General features: G+C 46.0%; 1 protein-coding gene across 1 annotated transcript; it reads right to left on the reverse strand.

Annotated features, from left to right (window-relative positions):
* Positions 1-506: 506 nt before the first annotated feature.
* Positions 507-24,765, reverse strand: LOC144806505 (uncharacterized). Its single transcript, XM_078672852.1, has 3 exons — positions 24,714-24,765; positions 23,421-23,539; positions 507-7,051 (listed from the first exon to the last, which is right to left on the reverse strand). The coding sequence occupies exon 3, from the start codon at positions 5,812-5,814 to the stop codon at positions 4,540-4,542; it is 1,275 nt and encodes a 424-aa protein (XP_078528978.1). The 5' UTR covers positions 5,815-7,051; positions 23,421-23,539; positions 24,714-24,765; the 3' UTR covers positions 507-4,539.
* Positions 24,766-25,211: the final 446 nt, after the last annotated feature.

Here is a 25,211-nt window from a genome sequence, read left to right on the forward strand (position 1 = left end):
GTCTTGGAATGCAAATGGCAGCATTAGGCACGCAGAGGTCTATTCTACGTAATCTCATTATGTTCAGGGTACGGGAGAGTGTTTAGGGCATAACGCACTTTGACAAAAACATTTCTGCCACAATAGAAATTCAATCTTCCTTGTCCTACCCTAGTATACAAGTAGTACCACATTCTTTGTATACTTGAATTAAATAGGCACACAAAATAGTATCGTATTTAAAGGCCCAATTCAGAATTACAGGGAAGGTGCACTGTCCCAGACTACACAACGGTGCAGTTTTCAGTGGGTGCTATCATCCCACACAGGGGGGAGCACACCAGATTATGCTGGAAAAAACATGTGGTGCCCCAACGTAGGCGCAGTTGTAAACCACCAGTCTGCTTACATAGTAATGCGTCTGGCAGCTATTAAATGAGGTGGCACGTTTCCCCTGCAGGTGGGAGGGGTCTGTCACCATCCTGTCAGGTGGGGGGTATACCATCAGTGCACCTCCTGACTGCTTGTTTGCCTTTTCCCCCGTGTCAATAATACAGTGCAGTCCTTGGAGGAGTAGTCAATATGTATTCATGAAAGACACTTGTGTTTCTCGGATATATAATCCCTAGATGATGCCTGAACTGTTCCCCAATGGGCTATTTGTACATGGTATTGAATTGTATGGTCTTATGAGCACTGTTAATAATAAAAAAAAGATTTAGTGGAGTGTTTATTGCCCTCTATGTCACTCTACTTCTAAGCACCTAATACAGCTTGTACAGTGCTTACTGTCATCTGCTCACTTACATTATGCTTATTATGCTTAATATAAATAGTGCAGAATTTAGGCGTTTATGCCTGCCTACAACGTGGACATGATACAAATAGCAGTACCTAAAAGGTAGATGGTACAATTCAAAAAGAGTCTAAGATACTCCAGCACAGATGACTTTGGATCAACATTACGGGGCATCAGTCTTGATGGCAAGCCAACTTAAAACTTATCAGTATTGTATACATTATTATCAGAGACTATACTTGCCTCTTGGATACAACTTTACAATGGAATTTAATTAATTTGTGTACAGTTGTGTGTATACAATAAAACAGCCTCCCCACCATAATTGATCTGTCTATTCATCTTGTTGGGATCTGGAGTAGCATGCTACTCGCCGAAAAGCACTTCAACACTTCATCAGGGGTAGCAAGCGCTATATTAATGCAGAACCTTCCCTCTTCTATCCGTCCACTATCTTTTTTAACCCAACTAACAGACCAACATGTCCAGCTCTCATATACATTTTATATTTCCCTATACTAATTCACCACTAATCATTTTTGGATCCTAGAGTAGTGTGCTACTCGTCGAAAAAGCTCTTCAAAGTTCGTATGGGATAGTAAGTGTTATGTAAATCTAAATACATTACAATTACTGTTTACATCGGGCTGCACTAACACGAGGATAGAAGTAGAGTGCGAATTAGAGTTTATCTGCTCAGAACAAAGCATACTACAGAAAGTGTGTGAACAGTCTATATGTTGTGCACCTGGCAGAGAAAAACACACCAGAGGTGGGAAGAAGGTAGGTAATCTGATGGTCAGACCTATGTGGAAAGAGGCTATCACTTTGGGCAGAAAAGAGGGCTTACACTTTGTTTGGATGGACAGCAAGAAAGGGAGGTCTGGAAGATAAGCCTGAAGCTCACTCATCCTGCAAGCAGAGGTGATGGCAAGCAAAAAACTAGTCTTCTAAGGAGGCGAAGAGGACAATTATGTAGGCGCTCAAAGGGAGCACACATAAGATAAGTGAGGTCAACTCCCACTAGGGTATTACGAAAGGAGAAGGAGGAAAGAGATGAGTAATGCACTTCAGAAATCTGTTAACAATAGGATCGAAGGCCATGCTCAAGAGCTCGGGGTACCAGACTTGGGACTGATCGCGTTTGATCTTCTTCAGCAATCTTGGCAGAAGTGGTACAGGAGGCCGCAACTCCACTTGCAACGAAAAGGGTCGCCGAGCGAGAGCCGCTTTGGAAACTCTAACACGCAGAACTGCTGACATTTAGCGTTGTCTTCGGTGGCGAATAGATCTAACCAAGGCTCTCCCCACTACTGAAAGAGACCTACCACGACCTTCGAGTGAAGATGCCATTTGTGATCCATCATGCACTGGCGGCTGAGTTTGTCCGTCCTTGCGTTCAGTGAACCTGTTAAGTGTTGAACCACCAGAGATCTGCCCTGATGTTCCAGCCATGTCCAAAGGCGAAGAGCCTCTTGACATACGGTCCACGACCCCACCCTGCCCTGTTTGTTGCAGTACCACATGGCGGTGGTGTTGTCCGTGAACACCTGCACCACTCTTCCTTTGACAGAAAGAAGGAATGCCTTCAGTGCAAGACGAATCGCCCAGAGCTCCAGAGGGTTGATGTGGTGCCTGGACTCTGCCAGAGACCAGAGGTCTTTGATCTCCACCATTCCCATATGGCTGCCCCAACCCAGGAGTGACGCATTCGTCACTACTGTGAACTCAGGTTGGGGAAGGTAGAGGGATCTGCTGTTGACCCAATCCTGGTTCGTGAACCACCACTGCAACTGACTTGCAGTCACCTCCGAAATCTGAACGTCATCGGAAAGATTCCCCTGGTGCTGCGCCCACTGAAACTTCAGGTCCCACTGCAGAGCACGTATATGCCATCTGGCATGATGCACCAGCAGGATGCAGGAGGCACGAACACCGGGATGGAGGCTGAAACATCGGTATCATAGCCCCAATATCCTGGACTTGCTGCTAGGGAGGATAGACCCAAAACTGTGCTGTGTCCAGAACCGATCCGATGAAAAGGAGCTTATCGGATGGAATCAGGTGCGACTTCAGCACGTTAACTGAGAACGCCAGCAAATGCAGGAAGTCAGTCGTAGTCTGGAGGTGGGAGCCTTCAACAGCCAGTCGTCAAGATAGGGGAAGACTGGAACCCCCTGATCTGCGCAGATGAGCAGCGACCACCGCCATCACTTTCGTGAACACCCGAGGGAGGGGGGGCTGGTAAGGTCAAAGGGGAGCGTGGTAAACTGAAAATGCATGTGGCCTACCGTGAACCGTAGGTAATGCCGGTGGGCAGGCAAGACGGGGATGTGAAAGTAAGTGTCCTTCAAGTCCAACGCTACCATCAAATCTCCAGGTTCGAAGGCAGACAAGACCTGAGCCAAGGTTAACAACTTGAACTTCTCCTTTCGGAGAAAGCGGTTGATATCCCTGAGGACTAAGCTAGGATGCAGGCCTTTGTCCTTCTTGGGTACCAAGAAGTAGTGAGAGTAGCAACCCCGACCTACTTCTGGCACAAGGACGCGTTTGACAAAGAGATCCATAACTTCCTGGAAGAGAAGGGCCAAATGATCCTCCGACATGGGATGAAATCACCACAAACTGCATGACCCTTACGCACTCCGCTGCTTGCGGAACTCCGCGTTGACCGCCAGAGTTTTTTAGTCACTTTGCGGAGTTCCTCACTGAGGAACTCCGCATAGGCTTAATCTTATCATGAAAAAATAGATATCAGTCATATGTTAAGAAACAAGGGTGAGTAGAAACCTTTTGGGTGGAGTAAAATTTAAGACATTATTATTGTGATTTTTTGGGCAATTAGTTGATTTTTGCATGCACTAACACTTCTCTGTGTAAAGTAAAGACCTTGAGAGTTTTGTAACTTTCAGATACTCAAATTGTGGATTCTGTTGCAATTAAAAATATTTCCAGGCCTGAAATTTCTTTGGAGGTTGCATGCGGGCAGCCTAAGTTATCCTGCAAGAGTTTCTTGATGAATTCTATTGCAACTACAATATGTGCTCTCTCATTCTAAAGTCAGGTTGTTAGAAGCTTTTCTGCAACTCAAGATACGCCTTACTTTTCACCTGGTGTGGATGCATTTCTCATGTTTAGTGAAATCTCCTTTCTGAGTATAACGGTTCTGGCTTTCCCCTCCTGTATATGGCTTTAGTCCAGTGTGAATTCTCTCATGTGAAATGACATTGTATTCAAGACTAAACCTCATCTGACATTCAGAACACACATAAGGCTTTTTTCCCCCTGTGTGAGTTCGCTCATGTCAAGTGAGAAGTAATTTGTAACCAAAACATTGCTTGCATTTCGAGCACTCCTAAGGTTTTTTCCCAGAGTGGGATCGCTCATGAAGCATAACACTGTCTTTCAGATTCAACCTTTTATGGCATAAGGATTTTCTCTAGTGTGGAGTTTCTCATCGTGAAATAGCATTTTTCTCTGCAGCTTTTCTGGCATTCAGAGCACTCAAGGTTTTTCATCAGTATGGAGTCGCTTATATTTAGTGAGGCTGTGCCAATCAAATAGGAATTTCTGGCATTCCCAGAAATTGGTAATGTTTTCCCCCTGTGTGCGCCTGCTCATGTAGAGTGAGATTGAGTTTAAAATGCATGCTTTTCTGGCATTCGGAGAACTGAATTATTTTGATGGTGTGTTTTCTTATGGCGCTTCTAACCATCTCTACCTCTGAATCTTTTCTGACATTTAGAGCACTGATAATTTATTTATATAGTGTGGATTCTCACATGTTCAGTGAGATGAGATTTTTGGCTGAAACATTTTTGGCATTCGGCGCACTGATAAGGTTTTTCCCCAGTGTGGGTTCTTATATGCTGAGTGAGACGATATTTTACACTGAAACATATCTGGCATTCGGAGCACTGATAAGGTTTTTCCCCAGTGTGGGTTCTTATATGCTCAGTGAGACTGCTTTTTACACTGAAACATTCCTGGCATTCAGAGCACTGATAAGGTTTTTCCCCAGTGTGGGTTCTTATATGCTGAGTGAGACAGCCTTTTTGACTGAAACATTTCTGGCATTCAGAGCACTGATAAGGTTTTTCCCCAGTGTGGGTTCTTATATGATGAATGAGACTGTTTTTGTATATGAAACATTTCTGGCATTCAGAGCACTGATAAGGTTTTTCCCCAGTGTGGAATCTCAAATGTGCAGTTAGAAGTGATTTACGGCTGAACTGTTTTGGGCATTCAGAGCACTGATAAGGGTTTTCCCCAGTGTGGATTCTTGTATGTTCAGTGAGTCTGCTTTTGAAACTGAAACATTTCTGGCATTCAGAGCACTGATAAGGTTTATCCCCAGTGTGGGTTCTTCTATGCTGAGTGAGACTGTTTTTGTATATGAAACATTTCTGGCATTCTGTGCACTGATAAGGTTTTTCCCCAGTGTGAGTTCTTGTATGATCAGTGAGACTGCTTTGATCACTGAAACATTTCTGGCATTCAGAGCACTGATAAGGTTTTTCCCCAGTGTGGGTTCTTATATGCTGAGTGAGACAGCCTTTTTGACTGAAACATTTCTGGCATTCCAGGCACTGATAAGGTTTGTCCACAGAGTGGGTTATTGTATGTCGAGATAGACTCTGTTTGTTACAAAACCTTTTCTGGCATTCAGAGCACTGATAAGGGTTTTCCCCAGAGTGGATTCTCATATGTTCAGTTAAATAAGATTTTTGGTTGAAACTTTTCGGGCATTCAGCGCACTGGTAAGGTTTTTCCACAGAGTGGGTTAATGCATGTCGGTATAGACTCAGTTTGATTCTAAACCTTTTCTGACATTCAGAGCACTGAAAAGGTTTTTCCCCAGTGTGGATTCTCATATGCTCAGTGAGATAAGATTTACGCCTGAAACTTTTTTGGCATACTTTGCACGGAGAGTGTTTTCCCCCAATGTGGATTCTCATATGTTCAGTGAGATAAGATTTACGCCTGAAACTTTTTTGGCATACTTTGCACTGAAAGTGGTTTCCCCCAGGGTGCATTCTGTCAAATTCTGTGAGATAAGATTTATGGCTGTATCTTTTTGGGCACAGGTAACTTTTTTCCCTAACTTCAGTTATTTTGCCTCGATTTTAGAGTCGGGCTTGTTTAGATAATGTTCAGCACTTATCTCTAAAAGAAATTGTGTGTAATCTTCTCAACACTTGAATTGAGCAAAAAATGTCGGGAAGCAGTCCTGTAACACCTGTTGAAATTTTTCTAACAGATAATAGTCTTTAGGTAATAGCCTCTCCGGCAGCAACTTAATTTGTGACTGAAGTTTTTCTCGAATCTATTTCTATAGGTTCTTAGCAATGCAGTAATAAGGTGTTAATCTGATATTTAATGATTAAACTGATAAGTACCTTTTTGCACTGGTGTAATGGCAGTAACTGAGGGCGTTAGAACGTGCAGAGTACTATTGTGGATCATTAGTCGCAGAACATCAGTTCCTTCTACCCTTTCTACGTTTGGGGTAAGTTTAAGGTTCGTAGTTCTGAGGATGAGGATTTACATTAGATATAGCGCAACAGTGCTCCTTTAATCCATTTTTATATTTAACAGTTTTATATATCACTCCTACACAACAGATAATGTTGAGGCGATTTACATAGAATTACAGAACAGTACACAATAAAAAGGAAACAATCTGAGATGGTCATTAACACAATAAAGTGGTGAATTTTTAAGGTTTTCGCAAGAAAGAGCAGAGTGGGTCAAGGTGTTATATCCCAAGGCAGATAGTCTCAAACTTGCGTAACTGGTTAAAAACGGTTGTTGAACAAAGGTGATTTTCCAATCTTTTGGTTGTTATTGTGTTAGCTTCTTTCAGCGTCTTTTCTTTGATGGTATCCAGAAGAAACCTTTAGTTGTAACTTTCTTTTATGCAGTGTGTGCTTCCTCTCTAGAATTACTTGATGCTTTAGTTGAACGTTATTCTGTCATGCTGAGGCAATTTGTCTTTCTGATAATATTTCAGATGAGGATGCTGAAGCGGTCTTTCTACATTATTTCTGATGCTGTGTGCACAGATATGGCTTTGCTCTGGGTTAATGAAATGCAAAATTAGAGACTTCACTTACAGGTATAGTACTTTCCTCGCCACACTTAGATTTTTGGAAATTGTTTAAAAGTAGAATGCTGGATGTCCTTCAATTTTTCAAAATAATCCTTCTTTTGGCACTGACATTCACTTGCTTAGTGCTAAATCTTGCTTTCTTCGTCCGTAATTTCAATCACCTATAGTATTAAAATTAAATAGTTAATACATGTACATTTCCAAAAATATAATTTACAAGCCAAATCAATGCGGAAGTTTGAATATGCTGAGCTGTTTTTCAGACAGAGCAGAGTGCAGAATGGTAGCATGAGAGTGTTTGGATGTAGGAGTGAGGTTTTGTAGAATTTTCAACATTTTATTAAGCTCACAAAGAATACATGTACCCTATGGAGTTGCAACATCGAATCCCAAAGGCAGATTTGAAAGTCATATGGACTGGCACCAAACAGATATTAAAAAACTATATACTATTAATGAATTTGTAATGCAGATTTCTGGGAAGGGAATGACTCCTCCACAGACAACAGGCGTTTTCCCCTGCCCTGAGTTACCACCTACTTGTATCTGGTTTCCTGACTTTTGAGTTTTGGCCTCTGCCTCAAGCAAATCTATTGTGTGCTGCAAGGACTATGCCTAGACCAGGGGTCTCCAACCTTTTGTGTAGTCAGAGCTACTTCTGGCCAGTGAAAATCATCGTGAGCTACTGAACCCGAAGCAACTCGCGCATTTTTCCGAGAGACCCCCCCACGCCCAGTTCCATTGACTTTAAGCCTAATTTCATCAGAGCCCATACTGTGCATTTCTGCCCTGCGTTTCACTTGTTTTTTGTGCCTTTCTGCCCTGTTTCACTCGTTTTCCCCTTGTTTTTTGTGGCTTCTGCTCTCTGTTTCACTCGTTTACCCCTTGTTTTTTGTGCACTTCTGCCCTCTGTTTCACTCGTTTTTTGTGCCCTTCTGCCCTGTTTCACTCGTTTTTGTGCCCTTCTGCCCTCTGTTCCCTTGTTTTTTGTGCCCTTCTGCCCGCTGTTTCCCTTGTTTTTGTGCCTTTCTGCCCTATGTGCCACCCGTTTTCCCCTTGTTTTTGTGGCCTTCTGCCCTCTGTTTCACTCGTTTGCCCCTTGTTTTTTGTGCCCTTCTGCCCTGTTTCCCTTGTTTTCTGTGGCCTTCTGCTCTCTGTTTCCCTCGTTTTTTGTGCCCTTCTGCCCTCTGTTTCCCTCGTTTTTTGTGGCCTTCTGCCCTCTGTTTCCCTCGTTTTTCCCTTATTTTTTGTGCCCTTCTGCCCTCTGTTTCCCTCGTTTTTTATGGCCTTCTGCTCTCTGTTTCACTTGGGTTTTTTTTGGCCTTCTGCTCTCTGTTTCACTCGTTTTCCCCTTGTTTTTTGTGCCCTTCTGCCCTGTTTCCCTAATTTTTTGTGCCTTTCTGCCCTCTGTTCCACCCATTTTCCCCTTGTTTTTGTGCCCTTCTGCCCTCTGTTTCACTCATTTTCGCCTTGTTTTTTGTACCCTTCTGCCCTCTGTTTCCCTCGTTTTTTGTGCCCTTCTGCCCTCTGTTTCACTTGTTTTCTCCTTGTTTTTCGTGCCCTTCTGCCCTGTTTCCCTTGTTTTCTGTGGCCTTCTGCTCTCTGTTTCACTCGTTTTCCCCTTGTTTTGTGCCCTTCTGCCCTCTGTTTCCCTCATTTTTCGTGCCCTTCTGCCTCTGTTTCCCTCGTTTTTTGTGGCCTTCTGCACTCGTTTTCCCCTTGTTTTTTGTGCCCTCTGTTTCCCTCGTTTTTTGTGCCCTTTTGCCCTGTTTCCCTCGTTTTTCGTGCCCTTCTGCCCTCTGTTTCTCTCGTTTTTTGTGGCCTTCTGTCCTCTGTTGCACTCGTTTTCCCCTTGTTTTCCGTGCCCTTCTGCCTTCTGTTTCCCTCTTTTTATGTGTCCTTCTGCCCTGTTTCACTCATTGTCCACTTGTTTTTTGTGCCCTTCTGCCCTCTGTTTCCCTCGTTTTTTGTGCCCTTCTGCCCTCTGTTTTCCTTGTTTTTTGTGGCCTTCTGCTCTGTTTCACTCGTTTTCCCCTTGTTTTTTGTGCCCTTCTGCCCTCTGTTTCCCTCGTTTTTTGTGGCCATCTGCCCTGTTTCACTAGTTTTCCCCTTGTTTTTCGTGCCTTTCTGCCCACTGTTTCCCTTGTTTTTTCAGGCCTTCTGCTCTCTGTTTCACTCGTTTTCCCCTTGTTTTGTGCCCTTCTGCCCTCTGTTTCCCTCGTTTTTTGTTTGTGCCCTTCTGCACTCTGTTTCCCTCGTTTTTCGTGCCCTTCTGCCCTCTGTTTCCCTTGTTTTTTGTGGCATTCTGCCCTCTGTTTCACCCGTTTTCCCCTTGTTTTTTGTGTCCTTCTGCCCTCTGTTTCCCTCGTTTGTCGTGCCTTTCTGCCCTCGTTTTCCACTTGTTTTTCGTGCCCTTCTGCCCTCTGTTTTCGTCGTTTTTCGTGCCCTTCTGCCCTCTATTTCATTCGTTTTCCACTTGTTTTTCGTGCCCTTCTGCCCTCTGTTTCCTTCGTGTTTCGTGCCCTTCTGCCCTCTGTTTCCCTTGTTTTTTGTGGCCTTCCGCCCTCTGTTTCACCCGTTTTCCCCTTGTTTTTTGAGTCCTTCTGCCCTCTGTTTCCCTCGTTTGTCGTGCCCTTCTGCTCTGGTTTTCCACTTGTTTTTCGTGCCCTTCTGCCCTCTGTTTTTGTCGTTTTTCGTGCCCTTCTGCCCTCTATTTCATTCATTTTCCACTTGTTTTTCGTGCCCTTCTGCCCTCTGTTTCCCTCGTTTTTCGTGCCTTTCTGCACTCCGTTTCCCTCATTTTTCGTGCCCTTCTGCCCTCTGTTTCATTCGTTTTCCACTTGTTTTTCATGCCCTTCTGCCCTCTGTTTCCCTCGTATTTCGTGCCCTTCTGCCCTCTGTTTTACTCTTTTTTGTGGCCTTCTGCCCTCTGTTTCACCAGTTCTCCCCTTGTTTTTTGTGCCCTTCTGCCCTCTGTTTCCCTCGTTTGTAGTGCCCTTCTGCCCTCGTTTTCCACTTGTTTTTCGTGCCCTTCTGCCCTCTGTTTCCCTTGTTTTTCGTGCCCTTCTGCCCACTGTTTCATTCGTTTTCCACTTGTTTTTCGTGGCCTTCTGCCCTCTGTTTCCCTCGTTTTTTGTGCCTTTCTGCCCTCTGTTTCCCTCATTTTTCATGCCCTTCTGCCCTCTGTTTCATTCGTTTTCCACTTGTTTTTCGTGCCCTTCTGCCCTCTGTTTCCCTCTTTTTTCGTGCCCTTCTGCCCTCTGTTTCCCTCGTTTTTCGTTCCCTTCTGCCCTCTGTTTCATTCGTTTTCCACTTGTTTTTCATGCCCTTCTGCCCTCTGTTTCCCCTCGTTTTTCGTTCCCTTCTGCCCTCTGTTTCCCTCATTTTTTGTGCCCTTCTGCCCTCTGTTTCCTTCATTTTTCGTGCCCTTCTGCCCTGTTTCCCCTCGTTTTTCGTTCCCTTCTGCCCTCTGTTCCCCTTGTTTTTCGTGCCCTTCTGCCCTCTGTTTCCCTCGTTTTTCGTGCCCTTCTGCCCTCTGTTTCACTCGTTTTCCACTTGTTTTTTGTGTGCCCTTCTGCCCTCTGTTTATTTTGTTTTTCGTGCCGTTCTGCCCTCGATGACGTCACAGGGGTCATACTCTCACAAGAAGAGTCTGCAGCACCAGGAGAGGAACGTCATCCTCTTCACCCGCCCCCACCCTCAGCTAAGCTCCATTCCGAGCGGCTGGTTTGGGTGAGGGCGGGCAAATGCAGCCGGAAAAGTAAATAGCCCATGAAGGGCTACACAAGCTACTCCCAGGGTCTCCGTGAGCTACCGGTAGCTCGCGATCGACCGGTTGGAGACCCCGGGCCTAGACCTATCCCTCAACTATGGTCCAGAGTGTGAGTCAAGGGCAATGAAATTAAGGCGTACTTTCATGTGTTCATTTTATTCCACCTTTTTCGGCACCTGGATTTACTGGGTGCAGAAAACCAGGACACAATCTTTTTCCAGACAGAAAACTTAAGACTGAAAAGACGCATAAGACTCTGGGTGCAGCAGAAGCAGCCAAGACTTATGCTGGTTTTTTTCACTAACTGGGGGAAACACACAATTCTTCCCTCTGTTGGTGTTCACAGTTGTTGTCTGCCTGTGATTCGGTGTTGAGTGCAGAGCGTATCGATTAGAGCCGAGGGGCCGAGCAGAGGAGGAGTTGATGAGCAAGCGGAGCGGAGCCTGGGACGACTGCCAGGGTTTGTTTTGTGACCGGTTCCCGCTTCACCCGCGTCCTGTTATATGGTCGCTTTAAGTTCTACGGATCTGCGATGGAGGCAGGAACGGCCGCTGCCAGCACTGCAGTGCTAAAGCGCTGCTGGTGCTGCTCGTACGGCGGCTGCTGCAGAGCACAGAGGAGCACAGAGGAGCCTTGGCCTGCCACCTGATTTATGTAAAAAATGTGTTTATTAATTTTTTTTCTCCACAGTCCACAGGCAAAAATTACATCATCACTTGGTCCCACGCAGGGGATCAGAAAGCCTCAACAGAATTATAACAGGTGGACAAAGTGCATTGATCAATATAAATCAGCTCCTCCTCTTATTAGATAAGCCAAATGAAAGATACAGCTTCTAAGTGCCCCGGAGCTTAGAGAGACAGATAAAAAAGAAAAAAAAGACGATCATGCAACTTTGCTAAGCCAGCAGATAGGTCTAAAGAAAACTCAATGGCCTTCTGTAACGGTAATTTCTCCAGGTTGCTCCACCGAGGTGTTGTATGCGGAATAGCCAAAAAGCGTGGACAACCTCATCCTAACATGGGATAAGTAATTATGAATCTAACAAGGAACAAAGAAAAAAACGAATAAAAAAACACTTCCCGGCGTGGCTACCGGCCGAGAAAGATGGCTGCGTTCTAGCAGAGCTCCGTGACTGCAGGGCACCTTCCCCGACAATTCGCACGCACAATACTCCTGACTTCAGCAGGCGCTGCTACGGCTGTATAAAAACGGGAGATCTTCCGGTTCCCGGTGAAGCAATCGGCTACTCCAGACTCCTAAAACTCAAGCGGCTACGAGACAGTGCAACCGGGGCCTAACAGCACTACGGAAGCCAGGGACTAAAGTTTCACGGCGGCCCGGCATACAGATTACCCGACAAGAACTGCTCCTGGACGCAGAATAAAGGCGGCAAAAACCAAAACGGAAGCGGCTGCGCGCACAGGACATCCTTGGACTACAAGGTACTGGCGACTGCTGGAGGAGGCAGCGAGGGGGCTCTGACCGAAAACCCGACGTTACCGGGCAGGGACTGTGGACTGGGGACGCCGCAGTACGGCGGCACAAAATGGCGGCTTTCTGGAACCACCGGCCTCTCTGTTACCGCCACTGAGCACACCAGCCGGCTCACTTGCCCCACACGCGGCACTAGCTGCAAATCAGTGACACCAGCAGGCATTTTAAGGGCCCTAGATAGCACTGTGCGAAGACACCCGGCGCTGTCTCACGAGCTTAACGGGGCTATAGGGAGCAGTTCCACAGCTGAAAGACAGAAGCTGGAGGTACCACAGGCCGCTGGTTCTACACAGCGGACCAGCCCAGCGCAACACAGGCCCACACGCGTTCCCGGAGTCACCAAGGAACACACTGTACAACACATCGAGGAACAGTTGGCAAACGGGGCTCTTCTCCTGTCCTCACGAATTTGTGGGTGCGTGTCCACTGCGATCAAGTACCATGACGGGCAGGTGCAACAGCCTCCGCACTTGAAAAAATATGCCTATGTAAAAGAACCCCAGAATGGTCAACCGAACGAAGCACCACGCACATCATCCAAGACGACCAACCCGCCTGGTGACGCCGAACAGGTCACCCTGAAAGACGTTATGGCGGCATTGCACACAATGCAAACTTCAATGGGCACTATCTCCACCGATATCTCCCTGATAAGGGCGGACTTTTCCAAGTTGTCAGACCAATTGATTGAGGTGGAAAAAGCTACATCGGGGCTAACTGACGACACGGCGGCCTTGAAACACAAAGTACAGAAACTGGAAGATGACAATCTGCTATTAAAGGCGAAACTTGACGAACAGGAAGGCCGCTCACGGCGCAACAACGTACGCCTGGTGGGTGTACCGGAAACAACAGGACCTATTCGTAGAAGATTTGATCTAAACTAAGCTGCAACTGAAGGGCCTGTCAAATTATTTATCAGTAGAACATGCCAACCGGGTGTCAGGGGGGAAACCAAAACCAGGGGGCACCACCGCATCCAATCTTAGCGAGGATCTTCAACTTTCACGACCGCGATGCCATCCTGCAGACAGCTCGAATGGCTCCACCAGTCAAAATTGAAAACGCAGAGGTCACCTTCTATCCAGACTACACGGCAGCGGTGGCACAACAACGACGAAATTTCACGGAAGTGAAAAGGGAACTCCGTTCTAGAGAACTCAAATACTCAATGCTCCTCCCAGCGAAGCTGCATGTTGAAGCGGAGGGAAAAACGTGTTTTTTTGAATCGCCCAAAGATGCGCAAGACTGTTTGGAGGGCTGGCGGCAGACAGGGAAACCCAGGAACCGAGTCGCAAGACATAATAACCGATAATGGAAAAGACAGAAGCCCACAACAAACTGCATCACTGAAGAGAAGCTATGACTTGGCTTTTTAAGGATTAAGGACCTCACAGGCTGCCACGCTTCACAACACAGCAGTAGGAGACTATGATATGGACACGGCCCGAGATTGGGTGGTGAGCGCAGGGTGGTGGGTACTGTTACATTGACCTTCCTTACAATGGGTCGATTAAGGGCGTGATACACAGGCAAGTTATGAAGACTCCTACAGGTAGGACCTACCGTGATGTTGGTAGCGCTGCATGGACATTGATGGGTGGGAAGGAGGCTATAACAGTCACGGTAGTCTCACCCTCACGAACACTACATTTTGTTCTGGGAAGTAAGCACTCTGCTCAGTTGGGGGTGGTGGATGGTTCTGTATCCGCCGGGCAGGGAGGCAGGGTGGGGGGTTGGGATTTTTATAGCGATAAGTTTCGGTTTGTTTTGGTCTCTGGTGAACAATGACCACTTTCTTCAGGGACTACAATTGTTTATCGGTGGCCATAATGAGCAATTGGAGATGGGGACAGTCACAGATCCGATGTGGGGGAGGGCAGGGTTTGGGATTAGGGGCCAAGGATTCTTGAAGCAACTGCTACAATGTTTACGTTTAATATGTTACGTTATTTCAAGGAACAAGTTTACGTGTCAACTATACAATCTATGCGCACACAGGGCAGGTCATGTACAGCAGGTATCAAGTAGTCACTGACCATAGGATATACATATCAAGCACGACGTGACACCACATGAGGGGCGGGAGACCAACACTCAGTTACCACTTCAGCCGGGCCCCCCTTGTCCATAATTTCGTGGAACGTAGATGGGTTGGGTCATAAGATTAAACGAGGGCTGGTCCCACAGTACCTGAAGCGCAAGGGGCCCTAGATTGTTCTACTCCAGGAAACACATTTGACAGGAACAACATGCAAGGCACTAGATAGATGGGGCTTTAAAATGGTAGCTCGCGCTGAGTTCACATCTGGCTCTAGAGGGGTGGGAATCCTAGTCCATAAGAGCTCCACATTCATGATTAAGAACACTTGGACTGATGCACAGGGACGGTTTGCGGTACTAACTGGGCAGTGGGAAGGTAGGTTGTATCACGTGCTCTCCGTTTATGTTCCCCCTACACTTCACAGGCAAGCAATTCAGGACCTCGGGAGGCTAACCACAATAGAGGACAATACACATTTCTTGCAAGACATTAGGATGCCTACGCTTTCCCCGGAAGCCAGGGAAGACCTAGATGCTGAGCTCTCGTCGGAAGAATTGGGGCGGGCACTGGCGGCACTCAACACAGGGAAAGCAATGGGTCCAAACGGGCTACCAGTAGAGCTGTACAAAAAAGTGGCGGGTCTGATCACACCTCACTTACTTAACATGTACAATGACTCCCTGGAGGATGGCAGGCTGCCACGGGATCAGCGAATAGCCACAATTGTGGCAGTGCACAAACCGGGCAAACCTGCGCATATGGCAGCCTCTTACCACCCAATATCGCTGATGAATACGGAAGCCAAAATACTGGCCAAAGCGTTGGCACTCCGACTACAGCCACACCTCAAGGACTTGGTTCACCCGGACCAATCAGGGTTCATGCCGGGATGTAACACCTCCCTTAATCTACGGAGGGTGCATGCCGTTATGGCCCGTACACCAGAGATACAGAAAGATGCAGCCATCCTTTCCTTGGACGCCACTATGGCCTTTGATTTAATGGAATGACCGTTCCTCTTTGCGGTACTTGGCCCGAAATTCTGTGCATGGATAAAACTTTTATAAACTGAACCCCTCGCGCAAGTAGTAGCAAACGGAAGATAATCAAGAGAATTCAAACTAGGAAGGGGTACCAGGCAGGGATGTCCGCTGTCGCAGCTGCTATTCGCCCTAGTGGTGGTACCGCTCGCTGCATGGATCAGGCAGGACGTCTCCATTCATGGAATGAGATGGGAGGAGGACTGGGAGGATCGTATCTCGCTATATGCGGACGACGTGCTCGTATATTTAACATCCCCGGCGAGATCATTAGTGTTCCTACTAGACATTTTTACTGCATACGGGAAAGTATCCGGCTACACTATTAACTGGACGAAATCGCTACTCTATGTATTGCACGGGCCTACACCCAAAATCCCGGCGGGATGCGAACTGCAGATCGTGACCAGAGATTTCAAGTACTTAGCAATATATGTCACCCCATCAGAGTCCATATTCATGGAAGAAAATTTAATGAGTCCCCTGAATGACTCCGAGCGGACGTAAAACACTGGAGATCCCTCCCGCTGACGCTCCTGGGTAAAGCTGCACTATTTAAAATGCTAGCCCTTCCGAGATTCCTTATATGCCCTACAAAATACCCCATTTCCTGTCCCCCCTAAGTATTTCAAATCCATTGAAGCAGAAGTAACAACCCTTTTGTGGGACGGTAAACCCCCCCGGATAGCACAACACAAACTGGTCCGGAGTTGGTATGACAGTGGTATTGCTCTACCGAATGTTAAACTCTACTACTGGGCATCACAACTGATGACAATAAATTAATGGTTGCACGTCCCACAGGACGAACGAGCATACAGGTTGGACCGCAGCCTCCTGCCGGCAGACCGACTGATGAGGGCGCTTTACACCTACGGAAAACAGGAAGGACTTACAGGACCAACGGCACACACGATTAAAATATGGCACGCCGCACAGAGGGCCTTGGGATGGGAGGGAGCGTTGACACAAGCCACTCCCCTCTGGGACACGAGAAAACTGGGCATACTGGCGAACACAAAGGGATTCAAAGAATGGGACCTAATTGGTATCTCTAAAATAGGCGACCTATGGGCGAAAGGAGAGATAATATCATTTGAAAACTTGCAAGCGAGGTATAAGATGGCAGACTCGGAACGATTCCGTTACATACAGATACGACACGCATTACAAAGTGCAATTCCCCCAGAGACCAAATTGGTGGAATCCTCCCCTCTGGAGGATAGGCTCCTCACGGACTACATGGAAAAAAAGGCAACCTCCTACACATACAAGAAACTGATCAATAATCAACCAGACCCCCTGATAGCACTAAAGGGAAAATGGGAGACTGAATTGGGAGATATCGAGGAATCTGATTGGATGGACGCCCTAGCATCAGCCCGAGAGGCAGCGATCCCATCCCGACTTAAACTCATTCAACTGAAAATATTACACCAAACATATTATCCTCGCACCACGATATTTAAACTGAGACACACACCAGATCACCTTTGCCTCAGAGGGTGTGGAGGTATTGGAACATTTTACCAAGAGTATTAGCGATAATTTCAGAGGTGGGAGGAGCAGAAGTGATATATGGATTGATGTAGCCTGATTACTGTGTTAAGTTAGCATGAGCTTTTTGTGAGTTTAAACACCATTTTTCCTTTCTGTTGCTTTTTGCACACGACACACATCTGCTGCTTTAGCTTTGAGCCTAGTAAAATGTTTTCGGTTCATACGAGAATAATATGTTGTTACACTGATATCAGCCTTGCTTGGAGAGCTATGTCTGTACAGGGAGTGCTGAAACCTTCAAGGATATCTCAACACAGTAGTTGTTATGAGCACTGATCTTCGCACGTCCCTAGACATAACATACATGCAGCTGCAGCCAAGTTCTGGCTTTAGGCGCGTTTTATATTGCTTTGCACAAGAGCATAACACACACTTGATGGTGCGTTGCATGCAGAGCTGGTTGCTGATGATGTGATCCCTTACCACTAGGATCTTGAGGTATGGGGCCGCTCTGCTAAAACCCACAAGAGACCTTCTTAGATATAATATAATATACTAGCTAGGGAGGGTGATAATTAGGTTTTGTTAAACCCTATTCATTTTAACATAATACTATGCTTGCACCGTTTGTGTTATATGGACTAGTGATTATGTTGATTACTTTTGTTTCTTATAATATGTTTGCTTGTATTAGCTAAGATACTGCGCTTGAGAGCACTGCATTAGTGAATAAACATTTCAAATATGCACGTGTCCTCTTTTACTCCTTGTTCTGGATTGAAATTATTGTATAACGAAAGAGTGTTCATGTGTTCCAATGAGACACTGTAGCTAGTCTGGTAGGGGATTTTTGGCTGCTAAGGTGAGTTTTGGGACATCCTAATTCACTGAGGTTCCAAGCCTCTATGCACAGTTCTGTCTGAGCACGGAATCCCTGCGACAATGGGCCCAATCGTTGGTGGTCTTATAGGGTGATACTTGAGTAGTACATCATTCAGTCCTTAACACCTTCACTATTGTTTCCGGTTAACGGCGGTGTCGGACAAACCTACCTGTATTAGTATAGGGCTTTTGAAGCTTGAATCTTTCTAAACGGTTTCCTTGAATTACTACCCAGTTGTGCTACAGGGTTGACTTTGTACCTTTTTCTTTCTGTGTCGCTATGGCCGTGGTGGACATTCCGCAGAATAGTCGTATTGCGGTGCGCAATCATTTGCAAAATTATAATGTTCCCGTGGATAGCAAGGCAGTAATTAGGTGGTGAGTGCAGAGGTGGCTTACCCTTACGAAATCTTTTATTCGTGGGTGACCTTCCCGGCGGTGGACAGAACTTCAGGTGCGTTCCATACGTACACTCCCACTGCTGTGCCAAATAAGTATACTCCGTATAGGGCACAAAGAAATTCCTATTGATACTTGGCAGCACCGCGTTTGGTTTAATGGCGCCCTACCCCATTCATTATCAGCCCCGAGGTTAGGTCCTTTGTCCATTCCAGGTGCAACTTGGCCTGTCTTGGCTGAATTTACACCTCATCCTCAGCACGGGGCATGTCCCGTAGCTGAGATCAGATGGCTACATGTAGTCGCAATTAGCGTGATTAGTTCGTTAGTGCAATACATCACCCGCAATCTCCCGGGCGGGGCCCCGGATGGTGCGGCGCTTCCTGCCGGACAGGGCGGTATGAAACCTAGTCCCCTTATGGTCAACGCTGTGATGGGCAGGCGTCCCCAGGAACAGGATGATTTTCCTTTCTGGCTTGCCGAGAAGTTTGACCAGCTGGAAGCAGTATTTCCTAACACGTCTCCTGGTGAGAAACACAGGATTCTGACAATTAGCTTGCCAAAGGATTTGACCCCCGAAATCGGTGACTGTGAGACCTGGTGTAAAACATTGGCAGCGGTCTACGCGAGGTGTTACGGCACTCCGTCTATGACTGTCCTGCCGACGGTCCTTAAACGTGTTCAGGATGACCACGGACCGGAGGCTGCGGTTGAATTGGGTATGCGCCTCTGTGGTTCCTTTGATGTGGTTTCCGATCTCATACTTGCTAATGTCAAGGGGGATGCGGTGAACTTTCACGTTGCCAATGCTTTGCAGGCGGTTCCCGATGCCGATAAACCCCGACAGTTGGCGAAAATTATTGTGGCGGCTTATAAAACAGTGGGCCGCAATAGTAGGGGCCTCAAGCCTTTTTCTAGTGAAGAGAAAAAACAACCCCAAGGGCAGAAGTCGGAAAGCGACGACCAGCCCAAGTCCCAAAAACAAAATTGGCCTAAAAAACAGAAACAGGGAAAACAACAGCAACAGCAGAAACAGGAGTCTCGTCCTGTGTCTCCAATGCCTGCGCCCACAGAACATGTTTATGACTTGCGCGATCGCGTGATGATAAAGTCACCTGATCGTTTTCAGGTTCCTGACCAACGCTCTCCTCGTTCTTTTCAGGAAACATCTGCCCTTTCGACCGGTGGTGGAGGAGGCGGCAGGGGTCGGGGTGGCCAACAAGGACGTGACCAGCCCCGCCAGAAAGACGGCAAGGGCAAACAGGACGATTCTTCACCGAAGAGACCCCAGTTTCAGAAGAAGAAAGCCGCTGCTTTAACAGCACACAGATATGCCACAGATAGTGAGAACCCAGCTTCGGAATCAGACATGGGCTCTGACCTTGCTGGACAGCGCAGCGGAGATTACCATAGTGCGAGAGGCCCTGCGTCCACTACTGAAGGTGACAGCGACTGACCGTTATGTTGTTGTTGAGACAGCTGACACTAGAGTAGCTCCCCCTGACAGGATCTATGAAATTGTCTTATTCATTGAGGGTGACATTCAACGCACTATAGAAGGGGTATTTTGGGAGAACCTTATGACTACCTATGACATTTTGTTAGCGGAGGCTGACTGGCCCCCACCTTTTGTGCTCGCAGCTCCGAGAGGGGAGGAGGTAATCCTCCCTAGTTTTGCGCACACAGTTTCGAAGGAGCATGCGCTGAATTTTGGGGAAGAGTGGGCTAAGGCTCTTGCGCCAGCTCTGTATCGTACACACTGTGGGTGGGATAAATTTTCCCCACACCACGAAATTCCTTTACGGTCTATGCCACAGCCTCAACCTCAATATCCCATAAAGCGTGAAGCAAAGGCTTCCGTTGCGGAAATCCTTGAACAATTAGAATATCAGGGTGTTATTGAAACTTGTGTGTCACCTATGAATAACCCTATTTTTACTGTAACCAAGCCTGACGGTTCATATCGTTTGTATTGGATTATCGGCATTTAAACTCGCATTGCCGTACTTGTGCAGTACAGAATACTCACGTCTCTGCTTTAGTGGATAGTCTTGTGCATAAGCGGTTTAAAACCACGCTTGACATTTCCAACGGTTTTTATGCCCACCATTTGGATGGTCTTAGTTCCCAATGGACCTCCTTTACTTGCGGCGGTGTCCAAAAACATTTCAAACGTTTACCGATGGGCTACAAGAATAGTCCTGTAGTGTTTGCTGCCCGCATAGTCTCTCTCTTAGAGAGGGTTGACCCAGATGCTTGTTCATATGTGGATGACATTTATTTCAGGATGACGAACTGTGGGAGCATCTGTGAACATGAATATGCTATGGTCTTACGATAGAGATGTTGAAATACAATGGCAAAATTACTTATGGTCAATTCCAAGTTTTTCATCAACAATGGGTATGAGCGAACATAAGAATGAAAACATCAGCAAGACTCTTGTATAAGAATTAGAAACCATAGGCCTAAGATGGCAAAATGGGCGATTTCCTCAAGATTTGCCAAAAGCATGGACTTTTCAAGCAGGGGATCATAGTGCTAGAATAGATTATACAATAGCATTGTTGAATCTATTTCATAAAATGTTGTCTTATCGGAAAGAGGGAATATATATAAACGACCACGATCATCAAATAATTGAGTTAAACCTAAATGGCCTAAGATTTGAAAACTATAGGTCACTTCCGGGAGAAATAACGACAGTAAATTATAAGAAACTTTATTGGTCAGATAACACCAAAGATTCTATTACAAACACTGCGCAGGCAATTGTGGATTTTCACTTCGAAGGAGATTACTCAAATGCTGTCGAAAAATGGTCTCGCTTCACAAAGCAATTAATTACCACGATCTCAATAATATGCTAATAAAGGTCAGTGGAGGAAAAAACCAGCATGTTCATTGGTGAAAATTTCGTTTGAAAGCCATCAATTAAAAAAAGGACGTAACAGAATCCTGAGATTGGTAAAAAAAAAGTTCCCAGTAATTGTTATATACGGATACCTGGACAAGAGTCCGGCTAGGGAATGGTTCAAAGCTTTCGAGGAAAATAAAAAAAACTCAAGGCCTAAAGCAAGGGTGTGTTTTAGCTCCATATTTATTTAATCTATTTTTATCAGACTTTACCCTTGCAATGAACTTATTATACGCTGATGACGTCGTCCTGCTAAGCCAAACAAGGGTAGGACTGCAGCAATTAATAAACAAAACATCAATGTATTCAATTGAGTACAAAATGACAATAAACGAAACCAAAACAAAAGTATTGGAAGTCAGTACCAAGAATCGGAAGGGCAGTCAATACAAAGGGTACCACCAAAAGCGAGAGCTAGAAAAAGTTCAATGTTATAAATATCTTGGGATACTGTTTGACGAGAAAATATCTTTTTCATACCATAAAATGCAGATGAAGAAAAGAGCCAAAAGTCTACAAGGGACTTTTCGCCTACTTTATAGCTCCTTGGGAGGCCCAACTTATACCCCATTAATAAAAGTAATGAATACGAAATTGCTCCCGAGCCTTATATGTAAGTGAAATACTCGTGGCTTGATGCCGCCCAGTCGGCATGCCCTAGACCTGAGACGCTGGCACTGCTTTGCCAAAAGCATACCGAACAGTCCTACCTTGGTACAGAGGGTCGAGCGCGCCGCTTTGGGGAGGGGGACCGCCCGGGTCGTAAACTTGCTAACCTCCTACGTCCACCGCGCGTTGCCTCCTCTATACCTGCTCTCAGTGATGGAGCCTGGACTGGACCACCTCTCCGGAAGATATTAAATCCTGTTTTCTCGACTTTTACTCTCGCCTCTATTGTGCTGGCACTCCCTTGCCACTGGAGGAGTTCGACCAATATTTTGAGTCCTTCGCCCTCGTCTGGCTCGAAGACTACCATCGAAAATTTCTTGATGAGCCATTCTCCAGGGAAGAAATATTGGCAGCCATCAACAGCTTACCTAGCGACAAGGCCCCTGGCCTGGATGACCTGCCTGCCTCGTTCTACAAATCGTTTGCTGACATCCTGGAACCGCATCTGGCGGCCATGTATAATGAGTCTTTCGACACCGGGCTATTCCCGCAGTCCCTGCGCGAAGCATTGATAAATTTGCTCCTTAAACCTGACAAGCCTGCCGACCGTCGTGACTCCTACCGTCCTCTTTCCCTAATAAACATAGATAATAAAATCTTCGCCAAATCTCCCTGATCAATCTGGCTTCATACCTGGCAGGGCAACCTCGCATAATTTTTGCACCATTTTCTCTGTCCTGCATCAAGTTAACCCTAACTTGCCGGCCGTGGCCGCACTACTCGACGCCACCAAGGCGTTCGATAGAAAAATAGATCAGACTGCTTGATCTAAAAAGGAAGGGCCGTCCGATGTATTTACACCGACGGCACCCAAGAAAGGCTGGACACATGACAATCCACATGACTGGCACTAGATCAGGCAGACGATTCGTTAGTTGGACATCGCTAACCATAAGGATGTGGGGTGAGTGTTATTAGGGCCGAAGCCTTGCTGATTATATGTAGAATAACAGGTCTGGGAGGTCACTACTGACTAGGGCAGTTTAGCAGCTGCACAGGCCTTGGGCATTGATCCTTAATATGTGACGCGCCACTGGTGACTGGAGCTGGCTAGCCACAACGCTAGCCTCTGGTATTCATTACAGGCAGGGTAACACTACATGTCAATATTGACTGGAACTGGTTGGCAGTAGAGTTGAACTCTGGTTTTAAATATTAGCAGGATTTAAGGTACAGGGGTCAATACTGACTGGAGTTACTTAGCAGGATAATAGGTCTCAGGGAGCCAATACTGACTGAAGCTGGTTAGTATGATCACTAGTCCCAAGGTGCTACTAATGACTCAAGTTGGCTAGAATGATAACAGGTCCCAGGGGCCAGTACTAACAGGAGCTGGCTAGTAGGCTTACATACAGGCCCAAGGGGCCACTACTGACTGGAGCTGGCTAAAAGAATAACAGGCCCATGGTTGGTGGGGGTGCGAGTAGCACCAGTGACCGGAGTTGGCTAGAAGCATTGACAACATTTGGTATTGATTAAATGCAGGATTCCAGGTCACAGGAGGCACTGCTGAATACAGCTGGATAGCAGCAGTGGTGGCCTCTAGGAAGAAGGAATTGAGAAAGCATAACTGGATATACTGGTTTCTTTAATACCGATAATTGGTTAAACAATGCGTTCAGTTACAGATAATGTTTCTGGGACTGAACCCCCGGAACAGTATACTGTGATTTGATTGTTTTATTTTAGCAAATGTACATAGCAGATATTGGCCCTTCCTTGTATCACAAACATGATCGGATACCTGCCTCAGAGCGCACTTCTTACAGACAAGTATGGGGTTATCATGTTGCTGCTAAAAGCTCCTTACCTGTGCGAGTTATCGGGAACGATGCAGGAGGCAGACCCAAACCAGCCACACATGGAGATCAATGACAAATACAGAAGAATTAACAGAGCTTCCAAGCTGGTGACCATTACTTAATTGACCTTGAAAATAAATGACACGTTTTTAGTATTCTGGTGACTCATGACCATAAAAAACAAAGGTTATAAATTCAATATTGTGTCAAATACTTAAAAAATGGAACTGGATGTGCTGAATCGGATGTTGCCCCAGGTCATGAGTGACACCTTCCACCACTATTGCTTATGGGACTTGTAGTTTTGTTTTTCTCATTAAAAGGATGGGCTCTAAAGTCCCAGTGTTATAAGCGATGTTGGTCAAAATCAGAGGCCTGAGTGAGGGTGAAGCATGACATAGCTCTGCTTAGCAGTGAGATGACTGACAGTTCCACAGCCCTTCCATTCTTTGACAGACAGAGGTTCATCGGCCTTTCATATTTTTTTGCAACAACAAAGAAACTTTTATTGCAAGATAACTTGTGTTATTATTCCAGCAGAACGAAATGCCATTCCTAATGTTTACGTCATTTTAAACACAAACACAGAAAAATGTATGGCCAGTGTTGTTCTTCTGCCTGTTAAAAGACAATCTCCATTAATGTGTCAGGAAATAAAATACTATGAGAAACCCTACTCTATGGCAGGGTGCTGCCTGCCACTATATTGCAGGTTACTTTCAACATAATCTGATTTATACATACATACTCCAGGGTGCTGCCAGCTATCGGGTGTACACACAGCAGTCTGGAGCCACTCAGGAAGGAGGTAAGCTCTACATTTCTTCTTAAGCCCTTAGGTTACATTCACAGCCTGATAGGTATGGAGAACTTTATCTGCGCTCTAACTGTGCCGAGCAGATACACGTAGCCCAACATAGTCTGTGTTGTGTGCTGGGTGATGCCTGGCATCTTATTATCGTTGGCGGGAGGATGAAGCTCTGATAGGAGCTACTACAACAAGAGCAGAGAAACAGGACCACAGATCGCCACAGAGTGACAACTGCCCAGAAGCTGAAGAAAGAACTCTGGAACAGCAAACCGCCTGCGCCCTGGAGATTCTCCAGGGTAAGCAAATGATGGTAATGAAATGCAAACTGCAGCATTAAGGTCACACACTACAACATCATTCCCTTAAAACAAAAGGTAACAGCCTACAAGAAAAAACAAAACAAAAAGCAACAAAACTAGAAAATGCATTTCCAAATGCTGCAAAAGAGAAACAGTTAATACAATTGAAAAATATTAAACTTTGTTGGTACCTTAGTAATGTGCTTACTTCTTGGCTTCACTCCATCTGCAGCAATAACGCTCTGAAAGGAGAAATTACTGCTGTGAGTCTCAGAGTCTTCAGTGTTCCTGGTCTCAGTCATGAAGACTGCGGTGTCGGAAGATAACTTTCTCTTATTTGGCTTTATAGTTCCACCAGTCACGGCATTGCTTTTAGCAGACACGCTACTGTCAGCAGCATCATAACTTCCGGCAGATCAGCAAAGCGGATCTCACCACTCACACTGGGTGAATATTCAACAAGCAGGGTCTCGGCTTACCAAACAGAACAAAAGAATCGGGTCTCATAACCATACCCAGAGCCACAGCTAGCTCTGCCGCCACTTGAGCATACCCAAACACCTCAGCACTTAAGCACCAGTCCCAGGAGAGACCATCTGTGAAGACTTGGTAACTGGTACTACTCCTGGGTCAGCACAAGCAGCATCATGGACAGCGTCTAACACCGCTGCCACAAACAATCATGAACA

This window comes from Lissotriton helveticus (assembly GCF_964261635.1).
Source record: "Lissotriton helveticus chromosome 1_1 unlocalized genomic scaffold, aLisHel1.1 SUPER_1_unloc_8, whole genome shotgun sequence".
Taxonomy (NCBI): domain Eukaryota; kingdom Metazoa; phylum Chordata; class Amphibia; order Caudata; family Salamandridae; genus Lissotriton; species Lissotriton helveticus.

Excerpts from the sequence above, each read along its gene's own strand:
- LOC144806505 (XM_078672852.1), bottom strand. The coding sequence starts at position 5,814 with ATGCACCCTGGGGGAAACCACTTTCAGTGCAAAGTATGCCAAAAAAGT.